Source organism: Cuculus canorus, chromosome 1 (genome assembly GCF_017976375.1).
Source record: "Cuculus canorus isolate bCucCan1 chromosome 1, bCucCan1.pri, whole genome shotgun sequence".
Taxonomy (NCBI): Eukaryota; Metazoa; Chordata; class Aves; order Cuculiformes; family Cuculidae; genus Cuculus; species Cuculus canorus.
In genome coordinates, this window is record NC_071401.1 from 21,227,955 (window position 1) to 21,255,266 (window position 27,312).

A 27,312-nucleotide genomic window follows, 5' to 3' on the forward strand; every position below is an offset into this window, starting at 1 on the left:
ATAATTGGTTGACTGGATACTAGCTGCTAAAAAAAAAAAAAAACAAAACACAGCGTTTGTCTACTGTAGCAGACAACAATTTCTGCCTGAACCAATGTAGCCCCCAATTTAATCAAAAATTCTGTCACATGAATCCTTAAGACTATAGTTCCTGCAGAGGAAAACTTCAGCTAGGAAGGGTTTCACTATGCTGTATGCAGCCTGTCTACTTCCATCGGATAAGAAAATGTTATGAGGTACTTCAATACTCCAGACAGTTTGAGACGCACTCCAAGCTCAGGTCAAAGAGTGACATATATTATATAAAGGAATATAAAAGGAACAATACTAACTCTTAGACAGTTAATAGTGCAAGACTCAAATCCTACAAGACATCATCGCTTAACTCCTGCCAGAGCAAGACTAAGATCCACATAAGAATATCTGTCAGCCAGCTCTGGAGCTACTACCAACCGTAGTGCAAGTGCCTGTTTTGTTTCCATCTTCTCCTGCACTCCCCTACACTTACTCTAGCTGCCACGACATCTTGCACATATAAGTTCGCATATTGTCAAAAGATAAAATATGTCATAACTTCAACAGAAGGACATTAATCTCCCTAGAGACCAAAACATCCAACCCTGAAATATGTCACAACAAAGCGGTTAAAATTCTGCAAAAGGGCAAATCTGTTATTCTAAATAGTCCACGTAGACAATGAAAGTGATTGAGAACTTCCAAGTATATTACAACGAATCTATTTGAACGCTGGCAAAAGAGACTTCTAGCGGCTTCAAACTGCAGTGCCTAGTAACTTACAAAAACTCTTACCAGGGGCCTCACCACTTCTCCACAAATTTCTTAGTGCAAGGATTACTTCACCTATAGGATGTCCTCCCACCAGGAGCAACTAAAGGCACCACTGTGTATTTGGAAGACTTGTTCTTCCCCTCCTTTGTAACATGAGGAACAGATCACATCTTGGAATCTGAGCCCTCTTTTCGTAAATCATATCAACCAGGGAGAAAAAGATTGTTTCATACTCGTTTAAAAGACTCAAGACAGGCAAGGCCAGCCCACTGACTTCTCTGCAGGTCAAGTTCCACCAGAACTTGGGTTTTTGTGGGCCAGAGTGCTTTGGGTCTGCTGTAACAAGACACTGAAGCTTTTTTGAAGAAAAGACCTCATACACAACCAAATTAAAAAACACTTAAAAAAAAATAAGCAGAGATGTCCACTAGGCAGTCAATGACTCAGGTAAAACAAGAGGAAATGTAAACTGGCACAGACACCTCAAGCATATTCTCATATCATTATTTCATAGTAATTCACATAATCAGTGTTGTGTATTACATCAAAATCTAATAAAAAGTCAGGGTGTTAAGCACAATATTCATTGATTACTGCTGCTTCTGCTGGCAAGTACTGCTCTCTACCCTAACACACAAGCTCAATTTCAGGAGCAAAACGTTTAGGCTGGCAAACCCAGGTTGGCTGAGCTACCTGTTCTTCCTAAGAAGCCACATCAGCAACAAGCTTGTCTTCAAGGGCTTCCTTTTGGTTGTTCTCTTTCTACAAACCACTGTAAATACAGTAGTACAATAAAACGCACTATGACCCATTGTCCACTGAAGCATAACAGCCTTATCACTCTCTAGTTCAGGAAGATGAACTCCTAACCGTTTAAGGATTTTTCAGAACATCTAACCTACAGTATCTTGTGCCAAATTGCTCCAATATCAGCAGGACTTCTGCCATACACAGGCAGTGAAAAGACAGCAAAAATTCATGCAACTGATGTTGCCAAAGCAAGCATTACTTCCACTAGAATGGCCTCCTATAGTAGTGCTCATGGCTGTCTTAATACAGAGCAGGCATTAGCACAACAGCTTATGCTCAGTTTAACCTAAAAACAAGACCTCATGGTCATATTTAATAGAAATGATAGCATTTTTGCTTCCAAATTGCATACCCTGGAGGCTCTTCCTGAACATGCACAGAAAAGGCCTTTCCATTTGTTCTCTATTCATGCATTCCATACAGAATGGGGAACAGACTCCTGGCTGTTTTTCAGTAACAAAGACATTAGACAAAGACTGCTTAGAAACAACACTGAAAGCTCTGTAGGCACAATACTGTCCCAGCGTGCTGCAATATAGTCAGGTCATCACTACAGAAACATACTCCTGCTTTTCAGTAGCCCCGCTGGCAAGTAGAGCTCAATAAAATAGAGCTGATTGGAACAGTTAACCTAGAAATAGTACTATCTAAAAAAAAAGAAGCTTTGTACCACATTTAGTTACTGTGCAAACCCAAAGCAGGCTTTGAACACACAGCATTGACATGAAGACAACCGAAAAGAATATCAAAACAAGTCACTTAACGCTCCAGCTTTTAGACAGCTAGCTAACTTCAGTTTTAAAGCCATTATTTAATTCCAAGTGTCACCACAACTTAGGCAGCTATTGTTCTGCCTTCTACAGGTATGTCAATCAAAAGATGAAGGTTAAAGAAAGCATACCCCCACTGACGGACAAAAATGGTGTCCTCATATCAACAGACAAGGAGGCGGTTGAGATACTCAACTTTTTTGTTTCAGTCTTCACTGACAACCACTCTCCTCACCACTCCTGGGTCAATGGACAACAAGATGGAGACCAGGGGGTTAAAGCCCTTCCCACTGTAGAGGAGGATCAGGTTTGTGACCACCTGAGGAACTTGAACATAAAAAAGTTTATAGAACCTGATGACATGCATCCCAGAGTCCTGAAGGGACCGGCTGAGATGATTGCCAAGTCACTCTCCATGATATTTGAAGAGTTATGGCAATCAGAAGTCCCTGGTGACTGGAAGAAGGGTAACACTGTGCCCATTTTTAAAAAGGGTAGAAAAGACCACCCTGAGAACTACTGACCTGTCAGCCTCACCTCTGTGCCTGGGGAGATCATGGAACAGATCCCTCTAGAAGCTATGCTAAAGCACACGGAGGACAGGGACGTGATTAGTCACAGCCAGCATGGCTTCACCAGGGGCAAGTCCTCCCTGACCAACCTAGTGGCTTTCTATGATGGAGTAACCACAGCAGTGGACACAGGAAAATTAACAGATGTGATCTGGACTTCCGTAAAGCCTTTGACTCAGGCCCCCACAACATCCTTTTCTCTAAATAGTCTGTACTGGGAGCAGAGCTGCTTAATATTTTCATCAATGATATAGACAGTGAGATTGAGTGCACCCTCAGCAAGACTGCAGATGATACCAAGCTGAGTGGTGCAGTTGCCACACTGGAAGGATGGGAAATCATCCAGAGGGACACAGACAACCTGGAGAAGTTGGCCTGTGAGAATCTGATAAGGTTTAACAAAGCCAAGTGCAAGGTCCTACACCTGAGTCGGGGCAATCCCCAATTTCAATACAGGATGGCAGATGATGTGATTGAGAGCAGCCGTGCAGAGAAGGACCTGGGGGTGCAGGTTGATGAGAAGGTCAACACAAGCCAGCAATGAGCGCTTGCAGCCCAGAAGGCCAACCATATCCTGGGCTGAGTCAAAAGAATAGTGGCAAGCAGGTCGAGGGAGGGGATTCCACCCCTCTATCCCCCCTCTTGTGAGACCCCACTTGGAGTTTTGTGTCCAGTTATGGAATCCCCAACACAAGGAGGATATGGAACTGTTGGACCAGTTCCAGAGGAGGGCCACAAAGATAATCAGAAAGCTGAAGCACCTCCCATACGAGGGCAGGATGAGAGAGTTGAGGTTGTTCAGCCTAGAGAAGAGAAGGCTCTGAGGAAACCTTACAGCAGCCTTCCAGTACTGAAAAGGGGCTACAGGAAAGCTGGTGAGGGAGTGTTTACCAAGGTATGTAGCAATAGGACTAGGGGAAATGGCTATAAATCAGAAAGGGGAAGATTTGGACTAGACATTAGGACGAAATTCTTCACAATGAGAGTGGTGAGGCACTGGCACAGGTTACCCAGGGAAGTTGTGGATTCCCCATCCTTAGAAGTGTTCAAAGCCAGGTTGGATGGGGCCTTGAACAGCCTGATCTAGCAGGATGTGACTCTCCCCATGGCAGGGAGGGTTGGAATTAGGTTACCTTTAATGTCCCTTCCAACACAAAACATTCTATGATTCCATGACAAAGAGAGGGTTGTAGACATAAATATATACTTGCCTTTCTCTCAAAACCGAAGATACCTTCCATCTAGAGAAACTTTATGGAAAGCACTTAAGAGTTTGAACTCTACTCTAGATCAGCTTCAGAGACTTACTCCTCTATCTTTTTCTTCAGACCACCAGCAGTCAGTGAGGTCTGCAGCACTGAACAGACAGCTATACACAACTGTAAACAGCAAGAGACTTCAGAAAGTGTGATGTACCGTACACTCCATCTCCAAGTCCTGAAAGACACTTGCTTTGACGCTATCTTTGTTTTGAATGGCTTTGGTGATTCTGTGTGTAGTTAGCCTTTCTCCTGTTCATGTTTTCCAAGACAGAGACCACCAACGGTGGAGGAATATGCAGAAATGCAGTCACAAGGGAATGCACACTGCTGAATATTGGCCGGTATTTATATACGTGTAGCTGTGTTTGCACGAAGTCAGACTGCATTTCAACTTTGGCTCCAGTGTCTGGAGTAACTACCAGTTACTTCTAGCGAGTTTTAATGGCTAGAAGAATTCTTCTATAGTTGTACCTGAGCCTTTTCATTGTGATAGATTACAGTATCAGCAACAGCCGCACTGCAGGAAAATTAGGGGTTTGCTTATTTATGAGAAGTATATAACATTATTAAGTATTTCTTTCAACCAAAACCAGTATGTACCTTGAACTGAAAAAAGAGAGTTAGAGGATTAGCTTTATATGTGATTAGACTTGTACTGTATTCAGAATACAATAATACAACCTTTCTATGAAGGATCATAAAATGCTTCTCTGCAGTCCATTCATATGACAACACAAGAGACTTCCAAATGCAACACAAACACTAGTACAAATCGTTACAGCATCTGAACTCTGTCAAGAACAAACCGAACACAAGTAAGTGTATTTCTACTTAAAGAACAAAGGTAGATTTTAGTGCAAGGGGAATGCTGATCTGCAGCATGAAGTATGGATAGATGCACTTGCACATAGCAGACTACCATTCACATTTTCAGCAACAGGTCATAGTAAACGCTACTTGGGATGTTCATGTTACAAGGGTCAATAGTAATTGGCTAGTAATTACCAGCAACTCCTATTTCAGCTGCAGTGACTCAGTAAGCACCAGTGAGAACCTCACCACACATTCAGAAAGCATTAACACCTCTAAAGGCCAAGTGGCTTCTACAGTGCCTATTTACAAGCAAAGAAAACAATATACCGGGAATCAATACTGTTTGCTTAATTTAACGCAACCTAAACCTTCATTGAAAAAAAGAACTCAGACTATGCCTACTATTTCGTCACCAGCAAGCATCCTGCAGATGCTGACAGGACAGTCTGGGACCACAGATAAACAACAGCCTGTTTAGCAAGAGACTCATGGTACTGCTAGAAGCCTTGTTACAGTATTCAGTGCTAAGTTCCCAGGATGGTGTTTCTGCCTTATGAAACAAGAAATTCATTCTCACCAGTTTCCTCGAGTTTCACGACCCTGTACAGTCTAAAAGTGAAAAACAAAAGGCATTTTGCTTATTATCTTTCCTAACAAAACTTCACATTAGCCTGTATGGAAAACAACTCTCTGAACTGAGGATGTTCTGCCTATCAGACCGCATCTTTTGGGTTTGCTATAATACACAAAGCCACCAAAGTTTGATCTGATGAGAAGCTCTTCAACAGGACTTGTAGATTCCAGATCAATTACAAGCATACAAGTTATAAAGCTGACCCTTCCTGATTGCTGCTCTGCTCCTGACCTCCCACTCAAGCCACGTATCAAGGCTGACCTTGGAGTCCTGATTCAGATATAAGGTCAGACTTGAACCAGGATGCACAATCAGGCCTTGAATACTACATAAAGCAATAGCTACAACAGCAACTACAACGTACTTGGAAAACTTGGAGACAGTTACCCACGTCCTTAAAAGACATCTCAGCACTTTTGTGCTTCCTGGACCAAGAAATCAGAACTTCTAACTACTTCTGCATCAACATTAATACATGCAACAAGTGAGGAACTCAAATTGCTTCACTGATGATTTTGAGTGCATGCCCTGGAAGAAAGTTTCTGTGCAATACTGTTAAGCATTCAGTATAAGCCACTGATGTCAGAGTAGCTTCCCATATTAATAAGAAACATCAAGGAATTGTATTTACATGAAAGCCAGACCTGTGATACATTGTCACTTTAAGCAAAATCAGCCAGTCTTCACTGAGTACATATTTGGAAAAGTACTCATGCCATTAGTTTGGTGATGTCATAACTACTGATGAAGCATTCAAGCCCCTATCATCAAACCCCATCTGCATCCCTGTGTTTTTACAAGGCAATAGGCAAGTTTGTTTTCAAACTATTTAATAAAGATTTCCGAGTGACCTAGCCCAATCAGGTAATCACATACACCGAACTTAGTCCTAAAGAGCTGTAGTTTAAGAAAAAAAACAAAAAAACCTGTTTCAAGTCAAAACCAACAAACAAGGTGGCACTTCTGCCATACTGTTGTTTTTACACTTCGCTGCCTGCCAACTAAAAAGTGTAGAATCATAGAATGGTTTGGGCTGGAACGAACCTTGAAGACCATCCAGTTCTAATCCCCCCTGCCATAGGCAGGGACACCTCCCACTGCTGCCCAAGGCCCCATCCAACCTGGCCTTGAACACTTCCAGGGATGGGGCATCCACAACTTCCCTGGGCAACCTGTGCCAGTGCCTCACCACTCTCACAGTCGAAAATTTATTTCCTCCTAACATCTAGTCTAAATCTCCACTTTTCCAGCTTAAAGCTATTACCCCTCATCCTATTCCTGCAATCCCTGGTCAAGAGCCCTTCCCCAGCTTTCCTCTAGGCACCCTTTAAGTACTGGAAGGCTGCTATAATGGCTCCCCAGAGCATTCTCTTCTCCAAAAACCCAAACTCTCTCAGCCTGTCCTCATAACACAGGTGCTCCAGCAGCCCTCTGATCATCTTTGTAGCCCTCCTCTGCACTCACTCTAACAGATCCAAGTCCTCCCCATACTGAGGACTCCAGAACTAAACACAGTACTCCAGGTGAGTTCTCACGAGAGCAGAAGGGGAGAAACGCCTCCCTTGACCTGCTGATAACACTTCTTTTGCTGCAGCCCAGTGTAAAAACTACCATAATTGCATACACTGAATCAAACCAACAGCAGAAGAGTTAGAGACTGGAAACGTTAGTGATCTGCTACCGTTTTGTTTCACACTTGCATTGGAAGTAAAATTGAGTATTTTAAAGTGTTAAGAAAGTCTTCTCCCACAACACACTATAAGTAAGGGAAGATAAAGCTCAATGCTGTTTCTGTAGAAGTTTGACTACTATATGTCACACTGCCTGTAGCCAGGAATGTCTTAGACTTATGATAGCTGTCAGTAAACTTCAATCTTCAAATGCAGAATGCCTGAGAGTAGCTATTAATTATTTGCTTTAAGCGGCACAGAGCTGTGGACAGAGTGGCTCGAAGTTTGCAGAACTTAAATATGTCAGTTTAAAAGAAACATTGTTGTAGTTTAAGTTCAGTAAGAAATGAAATGTTTAAGTTATGCACATTAAACAAGTCAAAACACTTGTTAGCTTCCATCAAAGCAAACATACTTAACATCGCAACTATAGCTGTGTTGGACAAAATAATTGCATTTGCTCCATTTTTAACATATTTCAAAGCTTCTAAAGTGTATTAGCTGAAAAGGCAACACCATTTACTTTTCATTAAAAGGTCTGAAGAGTTATACATACACACTGTTCTTAAAACTCAACACAGCAGGAATGAAAGCAGCTATTACAGGTAGACCACAGGTTCCTGTAGAAGGAATCACTGCTGCTACAGTGTAAAAAACAGTGCTAGCCATAACACACAGGTGTAAATGACCAAGCTAAATCCAACCTATAAAAAGTCTTACACAGCACTAAGTTTTGAAATATTTTTTGGAAAAGTTTGAAGACCACAAAAAATGAAGCTATTTCTGTAAAAGTTCTCAGTCTCACTACATCAGAAACCCTTGGTAAAGAGGAAACAGTTCTTCCTTCTACAGTCTCACATTTCAAAACTTCAGGAAGTATTAGTACCATCTTGCCATCCATTTAGTTTTTCCATCAGCATTATATGCTATTTGGAAGTAGAACTAGGGAATTATCAATTTTGCTTAACTCATCCAAAATTAAAAAGCATTAGTACTTACCGCTTTTTCCTTTTGCGCCTACAAACAAAACACAGGAACACACTGCTACAAATGCCTCTCTCCTCAAAAACATTTAAAAAGCTCGAAATGCTTAGAACATCTTAGAACAACAGGCCATACCACTGATCCACCTTCTCCTAACTTCTGCACCTCCACATCTTGCATATTTTGCTTAGTTTTGAGTAAATTATTCTACACCAATCCTTAATTTGGAAGACTTAGTATGAGCATTCACAGATTCCCGCTTTTGTCAAGAGAATCCTCGATGACTACCAAAAAGGTGACAGTCACAAGTCATGTGACGTACAAACTGTTTCATTATCTCCTTCAGCTGAATTTTCCAAAAGCTCTTATATAGAGGTAATTATCTGCTTACGCACCTTGCGCCGTGATACACTGGTGCTTCCTCTGGAAACAATACATCTTCAAATCCAATGGCACCAAGAAAACCAGAAGCTGAACACATTTAAGTAACAAAGTCCAATACAGAACTGCAGTTCCTTAACACAAACTCCAAGATACATAACAAAGTGAGTAAATAAATCACCACTCAAGCTCTACACATGGCACCCTTACTCCAGTATTATGGCTCAAGTCACTTTTGCCTTCATTCCCACTGGGCCAAAGGAAGAAGGCTAATCCAGAGGATGGAGAGAGCACAAAGCCTGTCACTCTTTTACAAGTCAGAGGAAGCAAAGCTTTCTTACTAAGTAGTAGCACATTATTATAGGGCAAACTCAATTTCCAAGTGACTCTAAGGAGCTAAGATCCCTAATCAGGTAATGCAAACACCTCTACTTTACCACTACACCATCTGCATTTCATTCTCTCCCTCCCATACCAATATTCCTCATGATTCAAGTTGCCCTTTGTCAGGGGCAAAGCTGCAAAAAGCTAGTGAAAAGCTTTAAAGGTATCAGAGGGTGACTTCCAGACAACAAACTGGACACAAGAGCTCTCAGGTGTTGGCAACAGTGCTATCAGGAACAAGTTCTTGGCAGCAGTCACACACTTTTTCTTAAGATGAACAAGATCAGAACACAATCCCTTCAGGAAAACCTAAGCTACAGATTCTGCCGAGTCTCCATTCCCTGCTTTTCCTTCTGTAAAGGAGGAAAAGCACAAGTAGTCTGTCCACAAAAGACAGTTTAACTCAGTTTATAGTTAGTCAAGAAAAAATAAAGTGAGAAAACACCCAATGTTGCTGCCCACATAGAAAAAGCAAGACACTAAGAAAATCTGTCAATTTAACTGCTCCTAAATCATAGATGTTCCTAGACAAGTATCTATTAAGTCAAATTTGAGGTTAAAATCCTGTACAAGTTCTTGCACTATCCAGAAGACCAGCACCCTTCCAAATGATATTCTTAGAACTGCCTTTGATAATACACACAATAAACCTAATGGAAGTCATCATTTCAGCAGGATATAAAATTACTCTTTGCATAAAGCCACTCATTGTGTAAACCGCTCTTTGAACAATAACCCAAACATCTGCATTAACAAACAGAAGCCTGCTAAATAACCCTCATCCTTAGCGATGACAGGAGCCATCTGTTCACCTAGCTAGCCCCGGGCAAGCATTGCAAGCACTGCCACAGCTTGCTTAAGCTACACATCGTCATACTCCATGTTTCAGCGCACCTTTGTGTTTCCAAAGCGCAACAACATGGCATAAATCATACCAATACAAGTCTTAAACACACCCCCACAATGAAAGGCTCCACATGCAAAAGAAAACTCCCTCTGGTCAGCAATTAAAGAGCACACGCAGATGACAGTCTTATATGCACAGACATATGAGTTCATAAAGTCTGCCGTTATTCTTATCCTGTTAGGCTTACTTTTTCTTTTCCTCTATCCTATTCCATGATTTAATACTTAACCTAGTTATTACAACAGGATGCTAATTTTTAAGCTAACACTCCATGGATTTTACATAGTCAATTCGATCCAAATCTCACAGTAACTTCCCAAACGCTCGCCCTTGTGCCCAAGAGCACTAAATTACGTCCCGTTATTCCAAAATTCAGCGGTCCTCCCGAAGACCTTTCTGCACATCTCACCCACGCGGTGCTGCTCTCAGCGCTGGAGGCAGAAGCCGCTCAGCCCTCGCTGTGGCTGCCGGGGCCCTCCTGACGCCTCTCCCGGTGCAGGCAAACCCGGCTGCCTCGGCAGAGACAAGGGCAGGGAGAGGGACCGGAGCGCAAGGAGAGAAGCGGGGAAGGCTCCGTACCTGACCCGGTTGTCGCGGAACTTGCTCTGCTGCGGCTGGTTCAAGTAAATGGTGCGGGCTGGCGCCTCGTCCAGATCCGCCGAGGACGTGGCTCCGGACATCTCATCATCCGCCTTCTTGTAGCCCGCGGGGGAACAGACGGGTCCTGCGGGGAGAGCGCAGCGGTCAGCGAGGTCCCGGGGCGGCACAGCCCACGGGGGGGGAGTCGCACCCACCGCCCAGTCCCGCCCCTCTCCGGGGCTGCCGCCGAGCCCCAGCGCACCGGCACGGAGCGCAGCATCCCCGCCCGCTCCCCCCGCGGGCAGCGTCCGCCCACCGAGCAGCAGCACGGCTGCGGCTGCCCCCAGCGAGGCTGGAGCGAAGGAAAAATTCGAGTTCTGGCTGGAAAAAGTCGTGTTGTATACCTACAGCTTCAACTAGTTTTCCTCTCTAAGTGGTCTGGAGGGAAGAATTACAGTCATAGAATAGTTCGGGTTGGAAGGGACCTTAAAGATCATCCAGTTCCAACCCCCACGCCATGGGCAGGGACATCCCACTAGATCAGGCTGCTCAAAGCCCCATCCAACCTGGCCTTGAACACCTCCAGGGATGGGGCAGCCACAGCTTCCCTGGGCAACCTGACCCAGTGTCTCACCACCCTCACAGTGAAGAAATTCCTCCATATGTCCAGTCTAAATCTGCCCCTCTCCAGTTAACACCCGCTGCCCCTATCCTATCACTACAAGCCTTTGTAAACAGTCCCTCCACAGCTTTCTTGTAGCCCCTTCGGGTACTGGGAGGGTCATATAAAGAGTCCTCAGAGCCTTTTCTTCTCCAGGCTGAGCAACATGAACTCTAAGCTTCGCATTAAAACAATGTCAAAATGGAAGGGAAGAGCATCAGCTATTTCCTCTAGAAAGCCTCTGAAGTTGTTGGAAACATTTACCACTTTATCCATTCTGAGCCATGAAGATACTTTACATTACTTGATCTGTAAATATATTAGGTATCAGTGTACTAAAGCTACAGATTCACAAGCTAGCACAGGTGGTTCTAGACAATAAGACAACTTGTTTTGTAAGAATTCACTAAAGGTGTTATTTTAAAGTTATTTGAAAAGCTAAGATCATACTGAAACAAACTGACCTGATCAGACAGTGGTTAAGAGGACTATTTCAATGAATAAACAAGAGCCCCCTGAGGTTATATCCTCCTAAACTGTGGCTTGACAGAAAAACTTTGGTCCTAATACTATCTTTACATATTTAACAATTCAGTTCTCACACATTACCAGTACTTGTCTTTTTTAAATAGGCTATAGATCTAGGCTAACATTCTACTTTTACATGGCAGATTTTCCAAATTATTCTTTAATTGCTAGTGCAAACAGGCTCTGTATCCCCTAGACATCAGCCACTGGAGGGCAACATTACCCATTCATCTTACAGTATAGTCAAGTATACAAAACAACTTAGCAATGCTAATAGCTGGCCAATAACATTTATGTAGTTAACAAAAAAATATGCTTTCAACAGCACTGTCTCTTGCCCAAGGCAAGTGTTGCCCACTGTGAATTCATACTTTGGAGATAAAGCTGAACTTCAAATGTAACACTAATTGTTTTTCTTTCATTTCACTCAAAGCCAATTTAAACCAAAATACACTAAATTGCCAGTATTTACTTTGTGATAAAGGACAAATTCAGGAAGTGAAATATTGAAGTCTACACATTGTGCAAGACTATGCCATTCTTATAATACATTAGGTTACTCAGTCTGAAGAAACTTGCCCCACAGAGGACTGCTCAACCTTGCTGAGTGTTTATTTTCCCCTTCAGAAAAACAGAGCTAAAAGCACTACTGGATACTTGCTGTTCTTTCCCATTGATTTCATGTTGTGCAACTGCAAAGGAGATCAAACAACTCTTAAGAGCATTAAGTGCAAGGAAGCAGCTTTCATCCGTTTTCCTAGTCAAGCTCCAAAACAGAAGTGCAATTATTCTGAAAGAAACACCCTCTAAATGTGACTGGTTTTTTTTGTTTACAAAAAGACCTCTGTTGTTTCTCTTTTTTTATGATTCCCTCTGATGCTTGAAGTCCTGCTGCTTACTAGTTCTCTTCACTGCCCAGTAACGTGAAGCTTTCCCACAACTTTAAGGATTAACCAAGACAATACAGCTGATAAAGTTCAGAGATATATGTTTACTTAATAAGCTATGTAGGATCTCAGCTGCTCTCTCCAACGTAGGTGTCCCAAGGCCAACAGCATTTACCTTACTCTTTAAACGCACTGAAATATTTTCAGAGCAGCTTTGTGTGTATAAACAGCTATACTAAGGCAGTTTTCATTTTTTAAAGTGGCTCAAGTCAGCTGCTTCAGCTCTTCGTGGAATAAGCCTCATTTTGGAAGATTATCCAGTAATCCTACCCACCAGGAATGCCTTTCCCCCTCCATCCCTTGTTACTAAGCATATCACACCCAGAAGCTTGCAGACACAGTGACCTATGACAGTGGCTGCAGATGCTCTCCTTGCCCACATTTAGAAAAGCTAAGGAGCCCTGAGCTTCCGAGGGGCTCTGCAAGGCTAGAGGCTACATTGCCTTCAGAAGGCATCCTCTTCTGGGAGGCTTGGCCACCTACAGACCATCTATTCAACCACACAAAGGCAACTTCACCTCCGTTCCTTGTTTGAGAAAGGCTATATATAAAGCAGTACAGATAGGACCACCTCCGGCAGTAGAGGAATTTAAAAATGAAGTCTGAGCAGCTCTTACCCGTATTTCCTTCCCTGTATCCAAAGAGATCAGGCTTAATGACTTCATGCTAGGGCAGACCAACTTGGCACTTTGGGAAGCTTTTTCTCCCTCAAGACCTGCATCTTCTATTATTTGCCCAAGGACTTGCAACACTGCTTATGTAATTTATTTTGAATAAAACTATTCATGCTTCAAGGAGCATATTAATAGTAGATGATTGTACCTCATGGCCTGGTTATTTAGTATGTTTAGCTACACAGATTTTGGATCTCCTAACTACATCCATCTGAAGTCTACATTATCTCACACTTATATCCTGTGTATAGATGACAAAGCCTCCGTAAATGTGTAAATGGAATGTTTAGAAGTCGAGACAGTTTCATAAAAGGAAGCATATTCTACAAGAATAACCCAGCGTGGTTTGGTGTGCCAGTGGGAAAGCTCACTTCAATTGCCAAACACGTCACTTGGCTCAGCTTGTACCTCCTGATCTCTGCTGTTGGTCTTAGAGTCCTCCACCAGTCCTTCCCAGTACTCCCCCACTCCAAAAATCCTGGAAATCCATCACTAGTGTCACCACCTACTCTGCTCTCAGCTTGGTGACTTGCACTTCAGGAAAGGAAAGCAGAATTTTTGTATTGGCCAAAAGTCGTCAGAATAGAATGAAAACAGAAAGTGCTTATTCCCACTCATCTTCAGGAAAGAAACCTTGAAGGGTCTCAATAGACTTAGGTAGACCAGAAAATCAAAAAAGTAAACAAGAGACCCTAAAATAAAACCTCAGAAGATATTTCCAAGCCAGTCTACCACAGGTATTTTGTTAAAGTGTTAAAGAGCTAGTAAAGCAGCATGATAATTAGAATGAAACACTGAGTACTACCCTTTTTTATGGAACTTTGATCCTTAAGGACTTTAAACAGTGTCCAATACATTTGGCTTCAACTCTGAGACACTTACTCTTGGAGTCTAATACCTACAGTCCTTTACAAGTTTCATGAGTCAGACAAGTTATATACTCCTTTTTATAAAGCCTGCTGATTTCTTCAAGACTCTTACTTCGTGCTATTTAATGGCTTTTTTAAATGATACAGTATTAGAAGCTTGACAAAAATATCAAGAGATTTTATAGCTCTCCCTCTCACCGTTTACAGAAACCAGTCTGGGTGCTCTGACAAATTGACATTGCATTTGTTATCACTTGAAGATGCAACAAACTGTAATTTAATACTCTTACTTCACCGAGCCTGTAATGATGAGATTTTCCACGGACATTTCTCTCAATGTCTGCTTTGTAAGAGTCACAGCTTCTCCATGATTCTGTAAATGAAGTGTGGTGAATTCTGCAGTGTTTTTAAAGATGCTTCACTTGGGGTGTTTGCCAACTATCAGAAGTCACAAGTGATATAGTTTCAGTAAACGTTCTCTTTTCTCTTAAGTAGATTAGCCACCTAGTTATTACTTCTGTCTTGTAACTGGTGAGGCACTTGATTGCTCTAACATATGTTCCATTTTTAAGAACAAGTAACAATAGAGCAATTAAAACACCTAACCAAGGCAGCAGAGCTACAAGCTATGAGAAACAGCAGGTTTGTAACAAGAGTTCACAGGACAGGCTTCATCGTGTCAAGTTTAGAACCTTCAGAAAAACTAAGGGTCACAGTCAAGAATCATCCTACTGATTTTGCACACTGTTTGCAGGACTAGGATCTAGCAGAAGAAAGGACACTGAGCTAAAGAAACTGACCCCCCTTGAGCTGAGTTGACCTATGGTCTCCAGAGGTCCTTTCTAACCTGAACTACGCTGTGATTCTAAGCTTAAAGAGCCACAAGTCAAAGTTTAAGTTGCCAGAGTTCCTGGTGTTCCCTGCAGAGGTATTAAATGGCAGTTTTCTATTAAGAGACATTTGAAAGATAGCTGTCCTCAGGGTGACAAATAGCACCTCACTGAAAGCCTCCAAATTTAGTCATTTACAGAACACGTGGTGTTATAGTTACAGGCTTTGCCTCAATGAAAGCAGTTAACTTGTCAGATGTTCAGTTTGCCAAGATGCATATTTAGAAAGGTAGCAGACAAGTTTGACTTTTGCCTGCACTGAAATACCAAGTTTGCTCTTAACAAGCTACCCTAGATTCAGTGATTTAACCATGACTTTCTTAAGATAACATTTTTTGCTAACAGTGTACCATAAATAACACCAAATGAGAAGTTCTACAGTTCAGAATTGTCAAAAAGCTCATGTACAAACAATGACTTTAAAGCTCGGCTAAGTGAGTTGGTTTTACCTGAAGCACATTCTTTCTTGCATTCTTTCACTAGCTGCCTTCACCGTTCAACAGAAGTACACTTGAAAGTGAATCTTAAAGTGCATAAAGATGGAAGTCCAAACAGGCAGAGCACAGCATGCTCCCATAGGAGTGCAAGGCATGAACTCAGCTACCAGATCCTCCAAAAATGCTTTGTTCCCACGAGGGCTGAGATACTTGAACCTTGAGCTGTAACCAGTTCATGCGAAAGCTTGATGAACAGCATCAAGGCTTTATTTTTTAGAGTTGAGAAAACTTCTATAATGTTCAACAGCCTAAGATTGTAGGCAAACATTCTGACCTACTCAAGTCTGAAGAAAGGAAGCTCTGGAATAATGCAGAGTAGAGGTTTTGTTTTCTAGCTCTTTTATTATAAAAAGTAATTTTAAACCTGCTTCCTTCTTTGTAGATATATGTCCTGCAAAGTAAGATGTCCTTAGATGTATGCAAGCACTAGGGCTCATAATAGCATCAGCCTTGAAGTAAACACTGCAGTTGCAAACCATCTCTCACTTCTCTTAAGAATTATGCAAGAGCTATTTTGCCTGAAGTATTGATGATACAATGACTGTTTCATTTGCAAAACAAGAAGCGAACATGGCACAGTATTCTAGCACAGACAATATTTGCCCCATGTTAGGAGCAAAGAAAGTGGCATCAAGAAAAGAAGCTATTTTCCAAAAATATCACTAAGCAATAAATATTTAGTAAGTGTGTGTTTTGCAACTGGTTTACTTCAAGTTGCTTTCTAGTTCTGAAAGAACTCTGTAGATGTTACTAAAATGCAACTTCTAGTAACTTTAAGCTTCCAAAAGGTACAGTTAAGAAGTCTGCTATGAGATTAACTTTGATCATGAAAACGTGAACTATCTTATCAATTTTAATAGGCAGTTATAAAGCAAAGAGGAAAAGGATAGCTTTCCTCAGCTTTCTCAAGAGAATTATTTGGGGTTTGAGGCCAACCAGAACTCCTGTAGAGGCCATTTACTAAGAACAATCTTTTAGATGTGACAGTAACAAGTGTAAGATTTCCACAGGAATGCAAGTCATCAGTAAGAAAAAGGAGCAGCGAGTGAAGTACTGTCTATTTCAACCTAGGACTTCACTAGCAGTGAAGTCTAGAAGTCACTCGACTAGTGTCTGATCACATCAGAAAGCAAAGAGTTACTTAAAAAGGAAGTTGTGTCAGTTCTGCTAACCTGAGGTCCAACAATAAGCAGACAAAGTCTTTTTATATTGGAATACTAACATGCAGTGTTTCAGTTTAGGATAAAAAGGAGGCTATGACAACTCCTAGTGACAGAAGACAGTTGCTAGCTACAATATACACTACACATGAGAGAACACATGTATGCAAACCTCAGAGTATCATCAGGAAATGCTTGCGACACTGGAAGCAACAGCTCCCATCTCATCATTCCAGGCGTTAGGAACCCCACAACAGGCCTTTTACACTAGTAGGATAAAATGTTTGCCACCATGCAACACTAAATGTGGATAAAACAATCAGTACGGTTAGATGTCTGCATTAACATTTCAGTAATTGAGTGACTACTTGGTCTGATCAAGCCCTTCCACTTACCACCTTCTGTAGCAAGACCCAGGAACCATTATAGGCAATTCCAAGGGAGGTATTGGTTTTCTTACAGGCCAGAAACAATATAAAACAGACAAGTTGCAAGTGAACTCAATTCTGACACTGTAACTGGTAGGTACTTTCTCCAAATGCCTATAATTGTGTGCTTGCGTTTTTGCTTGTTTCCGAATTCGAATAGTTGCTCAATCCACCAAAACTACCAGGATACTGAATGGGCAAACTAATATCAAATTAGATATCTTCCACAACAGTTTATTCTTAAAAATTAACCTGGATTTAGATCAGTCAACAGCTAAAGCTATAGTGGAAAAACCTTGTCTCTCAAACTTGAGATTGCTATGAAACAGTTCTGCTACAAGTCAAACCTTGGACAAGGGGAACTTAAAGCTCTCAGATAATCCCTCTGTTCAGGTCAGAACTCAAAAGACACCCATGCCTTAGCAGCAGACATTTTAGATGCACAGTAAGGTAGGAAAGCTATTTTACGCACAGCAGAAAATCAGATTGGAAGATAGGAGGTTTTTTTCTGTGCCAGATGCAGACCAATAAACTCAGACTCAGATGAACAAAGTAGCTCTCAAAAGGATATTAAGAGTAAATAAAGCTTCAGAAGCAAGAGAGGACTCGGCAAAGGAAGCTTACTTTTTGAACTCCAAGATGCAAGGAGAAAGCCATCATCAACCAAGCTACCGCAGATATAGCAAAGGAAATTAAACAGACAGGACTGCAACTTCTCTCATTTTGTCTTCACAGCTATGCGATGTGTATAAAATTAACAAGACTAAGAAGGGCGTTGTTGAGCAGGAAATATAGCCAGTGTGATACTGCTCATGAATTTCATAAGTGGCTTAAAACTCAAGAGTAGTTGCCTATAACAGTAGACAGTGAATTGTTCTGCAAGAGAAGCCATCATGCTGCAAAAAGGTCACTTGTCAACCTACTTGGAGACCAATATTCAGAATAGTTTTAAACATGCAAAAGCGCAACACAGGTTTGTGGCCACTGTTTCAGGTTTGCGGCCACTGTTTCAGGTTTGCATACTTTGAAGACTGGAGAACTACGTGCAGCTTACAACAAGTGTCAGTCTTTAAGAGAAATTAATCCAGTCTTTAAGAGCATATAAATTTTTAAAATCCTACAATACAAACACCTAATAGTGCACTCCAGGGATCAGTGTAAGAAGTATTGCTATAAATTGGCAGCTCAGTGAAGCTAAAATAAAATCTCTGATATACCTGGTCAATCCAAAGAGGACTGATTTGCCAGTGAAATGTAGCTACAGAACGGCAGCGTTATGATAAATGCAGACATACTCAGAGTACAGGTGGATCAGGAATTAACAGGCAATAGATTGATCACATTAGACATACAGCATCAGCAGCTCTCACTTACAGTAGGTGAAAAGTGCACACATTGGCAAAAGATTCCTTGTAGCCTTAGCTGATACAAAAACAACTGTTGGGAATATAGAAATGAGGAGAGCAAGAACTCTGCTTGGTCCTGTTAATGTAAGCCTGAAGAGGAATAGTACATGCCTTGAAGTTGTCACTTCTTTCTTGTGTTCATCCCTGATTTCACAACACTGAAAAAGGTCTCTCTCAATAAACTTAAATTACGAGCTAGAAGGTCCTTAACTCCAAGAAGTTCAAGGCACAAAACCACTTATTTTGCCGAGCACCTTAATCAGATTGTGAATGGAAATACATGCCACAAGCAGACAGCTGGAACCTGGATTTTGATGCATACAGTCAAATTTAATTGGATGAAGCAGTTAAATGGTGTCACCAATGAACACAAATTCCTAACAAAACGCTAGAGACACTTCAGAAAACAAAAGCACAACCAGGATCGTGGTACTGCAGGAGTACACAGTTTAGCATAAACTATATACAGAGAAGATTCAGATGAATCATCATGCAGAAATACTGTGTATTTCAACAGAGAGAACATAACTCTTGAGGCAAGGGATAAGAAGCAGGTCCGGCCAATAAAATTCAGTTTCCTCTGTATGAATAGTGGACATTCACATTATTCAAAGCAAGATAATGAGGTCACAACACTGAAGTATGGAAGAGCAACGGTGCCTAAGGTTGCCTGTGGCCTGAGTTAAGGTTTCCTCGATGCATTTCTTTTTTCTTCTTTGAACGGCAAAATAAAGGCCCGATGTTTCCATTCTCTCTCACAGTCTTCATATGAAGCCTTGACGAGACCATGAGAAGGACAGTACTTTGCCTAAAATAGCTCCTCTCTATCTCCCTAGTCATTTTGTACCTGCTCACTTAATGTCAAAAACAAAGAGCTTCTGCCGATAGTGCTGAGCTAATAAAGCCACATGATAATCTATTCTTGTTCTCCACAGTGTTTCACAGCCACGACTGCCAGCTAAATTCCAAGGCTGAACCTTGATCACCTGAATAGAAAAAGAAGTCCCTTCTTGCCCTGCCCCACTTTCCAAACTAAGTTGCCTAAAACACTAGGGGCACTAGGAACAGACACCAGTTAAAACAAGAGGGGGGTTGTTGTTAAGTTCCCATACCACACTGGACAAAAAGTGGCCTTTCTAGAAGCTTGAGTCCTATTGCACTCTTTCCTTAGCTGTTCTGCAAACTCACTTATGTATCTGCTAGCAGCTTGTCACTATAACCTGAACTTCACACTTTTTTTTCCTGGTGTACAGCATTGTGTCTGATTTATGAGAATCCATGATACATCTGGGGCCTGAAAAAATAAATTTCAGGCAGCAGCTAAATTAGATCTAATAGCCTGACATGAAGTGGAATACTCAGCTACAGCAGCTACTGTCAACACCAGAATTTTAAATAGGCAAGAAGTACTGCAGCTCTAATAAGCCACTGGAGCTTCCCAAGCTCCCTGAAACCCCACAAGTTCAAATCCAAACACTTTACATTCCAAGAGCTGGTTCAAACAATTGGCACTTCTCAAACTCAGATCAAACTCTGAAAACTACCCAAGCTCCATATGCTCTGAGTTTCTAACAACTTAAGAAATACTATTACATAAAGGGACTGAGGTATCCTACAAGAAATTTGCCATCAATTTTTTTCCAGCTAACAGTATGCAACTTAAATGAGCCCCACGAGAAGCAGCAGTAAGGCAGCTTTGAAGTAGTCAATGGAGGCATTGGTTCTGTGAGAACCTGATACATCAAGCACTAAGTGCTTCCTGTTTGGGGTTGCACAGTTTTGAGACTATAGATGATGTCACACATCAGTGTTTCCCTGTTCTTTTCACAATTTTTTTAAACAGCAAGATTAACATGGCTTAGCAGCTGTCAATCAAACTCAAACATACTTCCATACATTGGAAAGCACTGAACATGTCTTCTGCGTTTGAGACAGCTTGGAGGACACTGGACTTGAAGCTCCTTATTCAACTGAACCTCCAAGCATTTTATATATAAGCCAACACTGCAAATGCAGATTCCACTATGCAAACTCATGAAAACGTATACTATGTCCATTCTGCATGCACTTTCAGCCTCCAAGATTAGGATAACTGCTAAGAAGTTCCTTCTGAATTATCAGCTCAGAAAACATCATCTTGTATCATGGAATGGTTTGCCCTTAGTGAAGCCACATTAGGTGTTACCAATCGCCTCCTTATTTTCCATGTGCCTCAGAATCTGCTCTATCATCATGCTGGACAGAGATGAGAGTGACCAGCTTGTACTTCCTAAGGTCTTCCTTTTTCAAACACAGGAGTTAGCTTCCCCTTTTCCAGCCAATGGGAACTTCACAGGATAGATATGACCTCTTAAATGATGCATAGAAGCATAGAAAGATTTCTATGCAAAGGAGAAAATTTAGTTTAACCCTGAAACTACAGCACTTGACAACACACAATGGCAATTCCACTCCCTTCTTCCAGTATCTTTATTTGCAGTTCCTGGATCTTCTATCAGATTTGATTGTTAAACCAATTTTCAAAAGTGAACATGAGGCGGCAGAAGTTACAGCTAAGCTGAATACTATATTTCAAAGAACAAGCACCTCCTCTAAATAATCCCACTGCTCAAAGATGATCCTGGAATTCTAGCACTTTTGTCAGATACACCTTGGATAACCGTGACTAGTAATCCTTTTTGTGGGTTCTGTACATAACTATCAAGCACAGTCAATCTGTTAAGGGATTAGTGCAGTATTTCAAAAACAGCCATCAAATCTCCTTCTCACAAGTGACACTTCCAGCTAATCCTTAGAACAGAGCACTTACAGCCTTCCCTCCTACCACCTTTGAGGCTTGCTTCCCTGTATTAATATTGGTTGAAGCTAAAAATATCTTTGGCACATCATAATTCTATTAGCATTCTGGCACACAAGCACTTTTTTATTTTCGGTAATGCATCTGTTCCTTTAACAAATTACAAACAGCTTTAAGAATATCAGCTGCAAGCACAGCTGATCTTGATTTCCCAAAGAACAATTTAAACCAGAAAAAGTAGCAGCTTTACATCAGGAACATATAAATGGAAAAATATCTGTATTCTTCTACTGAAAGCACAGAAGCCAGTAACGCTGGCATGTATCCCACATTAGATTAGAAAGATTTACCAAATACATACTGACCTTTGCTCTAGACCATTCCCAAAGCTGCTGTTCTTAATTCTGTCCACCCATTGTTTTGTATAATGCACAATAAAAGCAGCTGCACACTGTACATTTACCTAGAGAGAAGCATCTCTTCCAGCGACGGCACAGAGACATGATGTTCATTTCTTCTTGCACTGGCTGCATGAAGATGAACAGCAGCAGTCCTTCAAAGAACTCTACAGCATTAGCAGGTCTCAGAGCTGATTAAAGTCATCCCCATGGTAATCTGTGAAATATACATTTTGCACTTTCAAACTGCTCTGCATTGGATTCACAGAAGGAAAGTGTGCAGTAGGTGCCTGTGTACACCCATGCACAAAGACAGCTGTGGCTTACACTAGAACATTCTCATATATTTCAAAAAAAGAAGGTGAATTCAGTATCACCCCCTATTTCAGCACTTGAAAAAAACATCTACCCAGTTCTTGGACTCTTACTCTCTGAAGTGACAGGGCCTGATCAATAGGCCCAAAACAAAATAGTTGACCCATGGACAATCCCTATTGCATCACTATGCGTACAGTTTAATTGTAACACCTTCAGTATACGTAGAGCATGAGAAGATGCATCTTAGCTGCATTATCAGTAGAATTGTGCTGTGCTGTTTTAATTGTAACTTCTTCAGTTACAATTAAACAAAAACGTTACAATAACACAAAAACGTTAGGAGGCGCATCATAAAGATAACCAACAGCCTCTGAGCCCACAGTTGGTGCACAATTACTGCATGATCACCATTCTGATTGGTCATTGACAAGTTGGCTGACCAGTCAGCATGGCAGACATTGAATGAAGAGACAAGAGATAGGCAGAAATGCTACATCTCAGTAGCTCCCTTAGTTCAAAGACAGGAGATATAGAGCAGCTCCCTTCCTGGGCTCTGGCCAGACTCCAGAATAGGGGCCAAAAAGGTAGCCGAAACCAGATCATTCCACATTTTTAGACTCAACTTGTTTATTCAACAAAATAAAAAGCTAGATCCAATTGTGGCTACTTTGGAGACCTCACATACAAGTGGACACACTATGTCCTTGCTGGGACAGGTCCTCCAAATCCTCACTGTAACCAGAGAGTTTCCTAGCAACTATGGATCTTAAGTACTATAATTACTTACTTAGAATACTTATTCTCTTGTAGTAATTATTAGATGCATTACCTTTAAAATCTGTTATTTTTAACTCACTGTTAATCACTACTAATCATTCATTACTTTTGCTTAAACAAGTTAAATAAAACTTGATTTCACACAGTATTTGAAAGTTTGGGTCTTTTATGCCAATTGCACTCTGTGGTAAAACACCATCCCATACCAAGTTCCAAAGCACAATTTCTGAAGTGAAATCCTACTAGGAAGATACAGTAGAACTCAAGTTCTGTTCCCCCTAGAGATGCTCTCTGTGACATTATGGGCCATGAGAGCCATTCATATTTCAGGTATAAAGAATAACTTTTTAAATTTACTTTCTTTGCCTATCAACAGGTTTATTGGCAAAGTATTTTGCATTTCAAATGAAAATGTTAAAAACTAATTCAGCTAATAAAAATCCCTCTGCTTGAAGAATGGAAAGAATAGTTTCCATCTTTTCACCTGTAGTAACCCCATTACTATGAGCCTCTCAAGAATAACTATTTATGTGGCCCTTAGAGCAGCTTTTCAGGGTATTTCCTCTCTGACAGTTGTCTCCCCTACTCACACCCTCCCTGCCTCCAGACTATTCACTTGCTTTTTGCATGGGGAAATATCAGCAGTGTGCTTAAAGCCTCAGAAGACAGCCATGGGAGGAGGCAAGGGTTTGGCTTTTTGGCCTGTATCTTAAATTACCTTCCCAATGACATAGTAGATCTTCAGAATGCTCCCCTATGCCCATCAGGTCCACTTCAGCAATAAATTGGCTAATTTTGGTGAGGGAGTTCAGTTATGTTAGACAGCTGTGTACTCTGAGAAAGATGGGCTACATTAGGAGGGAAAGATGGCAAGAGATACAAGGAGTGTATCAAGCCCATGTCTTGCCACCAATGGGAAGCTGGGTGGACCAGAAAGTCAGAACATCACCAGGCAACTGGCACAACTAAGGTTGGTAAGAGATAATCCTATAAAGGGTTTCAATTATTCATGAGCAGGACAAGGACAGGAAACCATGGAATACAGTGCTAGCTACAAGTAAGTGCTTTTTCCTCAGGAGAGGAAGGTAGCTCAAAATTGTAGTTGCTCTTATCCAGCTTTCATTAGTGAAGTGTGTTGCATAATGCATGAGGAAAAATCTGAGAACAATTTTTGAGAATATTATTTATTTATTCTCCACACAGGCCAATCCATGAGCGAACAATACTGTATCTGTTTATCCTCTACATATAGCCATATTCTGTTTTTCTTATTAAAAATGGTAAAAACTCACTATCTGACTATGCTAGCCTAGATTAGCAACTCCCTATTACAGGGCATGCGAATCACCTATCTGGAACCAAAACTGCTTCTCTCTCCTTCTCCAGGCGAGGGTGATCTGACAGCAGAGGCACTGTTATCAAATTCAGATGCAAGTAAGTCAATAGCACCAGACTGGTCAGGCCCAGAATCCATTTGGCAAGGTGTCAGTTCTTACTGTCCTGGACTCCACTTCTCTACCACCTCATCACAGCCGTCATGGCCACCCCTGAATACATCTTATTTCAAAGGCTCATCTGCTGCTGAAATATATGATCTTAGGACCATCTGCCTAACATTGTTCTAGATGAAATCTCAATACAAGTTAGCCACAGTACTTTTTACGCAAGTATTTGTACTGTATGGCCTCTAACAAAGTGCCCCTCTGACCTTTCCAAACTTGGTAGCTTGTACTTACACACACCAAACAAGAAGTCCACCTTTGAACCAGTAAGCCTGTGCTATGTATTTGGGACAGAAATTTGCTATTAAGAGGCTTTAATCAAAATAAGGGATTATACCAGGACACAATCAGGTCACTCTCAACTTCTTTGTCTCTTTTCAGAGACAAAAGGCCTCATCTGAACACTTGAGCTGCACTGGTTTTGCAACCAAGTGCAAGACAGCTTATGACAAGTATACTCAGTGGAGGAGATGGAGGCTGACTTCACCAACCTATCATAACTTTTTCCTAAATGGACTAGTTCTATTTCATTGTCCTAAAACCAAGTTTGAACTTTTTACACTTTGATAATAAAAGCATCAATAAATCAAGAGTATCTCACAACAGATACTTAGTGTTAACCTCCAGGATTTTTGTTACTGGGCCAAAATTGTATGAGGTAAAAACAATGTTACTCCACCAAATTGCACCATACTCCTCATCAAGCAAATTGAGCCAGTTCAAATTCTCTCCAAGCCTGTCTGCCGTCCAGCTTCACACATCTTTCGACTGCTATGAGCAATAAGGCCAAGCGCTGCATCCTGCATTTGGGACACAACAACTAGTGTAGCCTACAGGCTTGGGGAAGAGTGGCTGGAAAGCTGCCTTGCAGAGAAGGACCTGGGGGTGTTGATTGACAGTCAACGGAATACAAGCCAACAGTGTGCTCAAGAAGACCAATGGCATCTTGTCCAGTATTGGAAACAATGTGGCCAGCAGGACCAGAGAAGGGATTCTCCCCCTGTACTCAGCACTGGTGAGGCCACACCTCAAATAGTGTTATCAGCTTTGGGCCACTCACTACAAGAAAGATATTGAGCATGTTCAGAGAATGGCAATGAAGCTGGTGAAGGGGCTGGAGAAGAAGTCTTATGAAAGGCAGCTGAGGAAACTGGTGTTCTTCACCCTGGAGAAGAGAAGGCTGAGGGGAAACTATCACTATCAACTACCTGAAAGCTGGTTGTAATGAGGTGGGTGTTGGTCTCTTCTCCCAAGTGACAGGCAATAGGACAAGAGGAAATGGCCTCAAGTCGCAGCAGGGGAGGTTCAGATTAGATATCAGGAAAAATTTCTTCACTGAAAAGGTTATCAGGCACTGGAAAATGCTGCCCAAGGACGTGATTGTGTCACCATCCCTGGAGGTATTTAAAATATGGGTAGATGAGGTGCTGAGGGATCTGGTTTAGTAGTGGACAGGTGCAGTTGGACTGGATGATCTCAAAGGTCTTTTCCAACCTAGTGATTCTATGCTTGGGCAGACCTCTCTGACCATTTCTCAGACCAAGCAGAACATACGTAAGCTATGTTCACAGTACACAAAGAACCAGTTAAGAGGCATTTTAAGTCAATACTGCACACATATTTACCATCAACTGCATACTGCCTTGTATCAATGCTGCTTTTTATTATTCAAAATCCTTGCATAACACTGAGTATTAGCAACTCCATACCAGTAGCTTCAGGCGTTGATTAAAAAGTAAACCAAACAGGTTTCATAATGTTTTGATGTCTGACTTTACAGACGTCATGATGGTCTTGGGGCTTGAAGTTGTTTTCATTCTTTAAAAAAAAAAAAAAAGATCTTCTCACCTCTGAGCCTTTATAGTAAACACTTGTCACATTTTCAGGGCTGCCTGCAATTACAGCTTCATTGTTCTGCAAAGCAGAACATGACAACTCGGAATTGAACTGAAGGCTCAACATAAGGCTGAGCAGAAATACCATGAAAGCTGCAAGTATTGAAATTTGCTTTAATGCTGAAGATACAGTTCAGCCTTGACGTTACAGAAGTTTTTCAATCAACTTTAGAAAGAACATTTAAAGTACAAGTCATTGTGACTCCAACGTTTTTTCTAGTATAATAGCAGGCTTGAAAACAAGTTTCAATTTTTTTGTGAATACTTCCTTAACAGTTTTTACCATTTGAGTATTCACAAAGTATCCCACTTCCTCAGTGGGCGTATGAAAGGACTAGAATTTGATTAAAAACAAGCTTACAAACAGAACAGAAAGACAATTAATTCCTCACCCCATTTCTTCCTCGGGGAAACTACTTTCACTTGAACAAACTTATTAACCACTCTAAGTACTCAACAAGCCTACTTTTAAAACTTTGCTGGCAGCAACGCAGGTAAAGGCAATCACTTAAGGGGTTTACTCAAAATTCCAATCTTTACATTGAATGCAGTCCAAATTATAACACTTTACAAAATGAACTTGGCAAAAGATTTTTTCAAAATAGCAGCAGCTCAAAACTATACAGTATCACCCAAAAGTGCCAGGAAGTAGCAAAATAGATTTGAGGGATGAATTAGGGGGTAGGGGGAGGAGGGAAGAGAAAACAAATCAGAAATTGGGGAATACAAAAAAAAAAAAAAAAAATTAGTCACCACCCACCAAATCCAGTGAGGATTCCAGCAGAAAATATAGCCCACAGGGCAGGAGTCAGGCATGGGGGGTTTTTGCTGTGGGTTATTGATTGATAACATTCCACCCATCATTACCATACGCTGCACACAGAGACGTGATCTCACCCTGCCTGTGTGGTACCCCCACCTGGTAAGTCCTCAAAGCAGCACATGCATAGAAGACCCTTCTGGAAAGTTCCTGAATTGGGAGTTGAGGGTTCCACAGGTCACTCGCAGTT

The 27,312-nt window shown here is 41.4% G+C and overlaps 1 protein-coding gene across 1 annotated transcript in view; it reads right to left on the minus strand.

Moving 5' to 3' along the window:
- The window catches only part of ATP8A2 (ATPase phospholipid transporting 8A2), a 326,264-nt gene that overhangs the window by 275,600 nt on the left and 23,352 nt on the right, over positions 1-27,312 (minus strand). Inside the window, exon 2 of the mRNA XM_054050686.1 lies at positions 10,556-10,700. Within this exon, the coding sequence (XP_053906661.1) occupies positions 10,556-10,700 (145 nt within the window). The remainder of the gene's footprint in view (positions 1-10,555; positions 10,701-27,312) is intronic.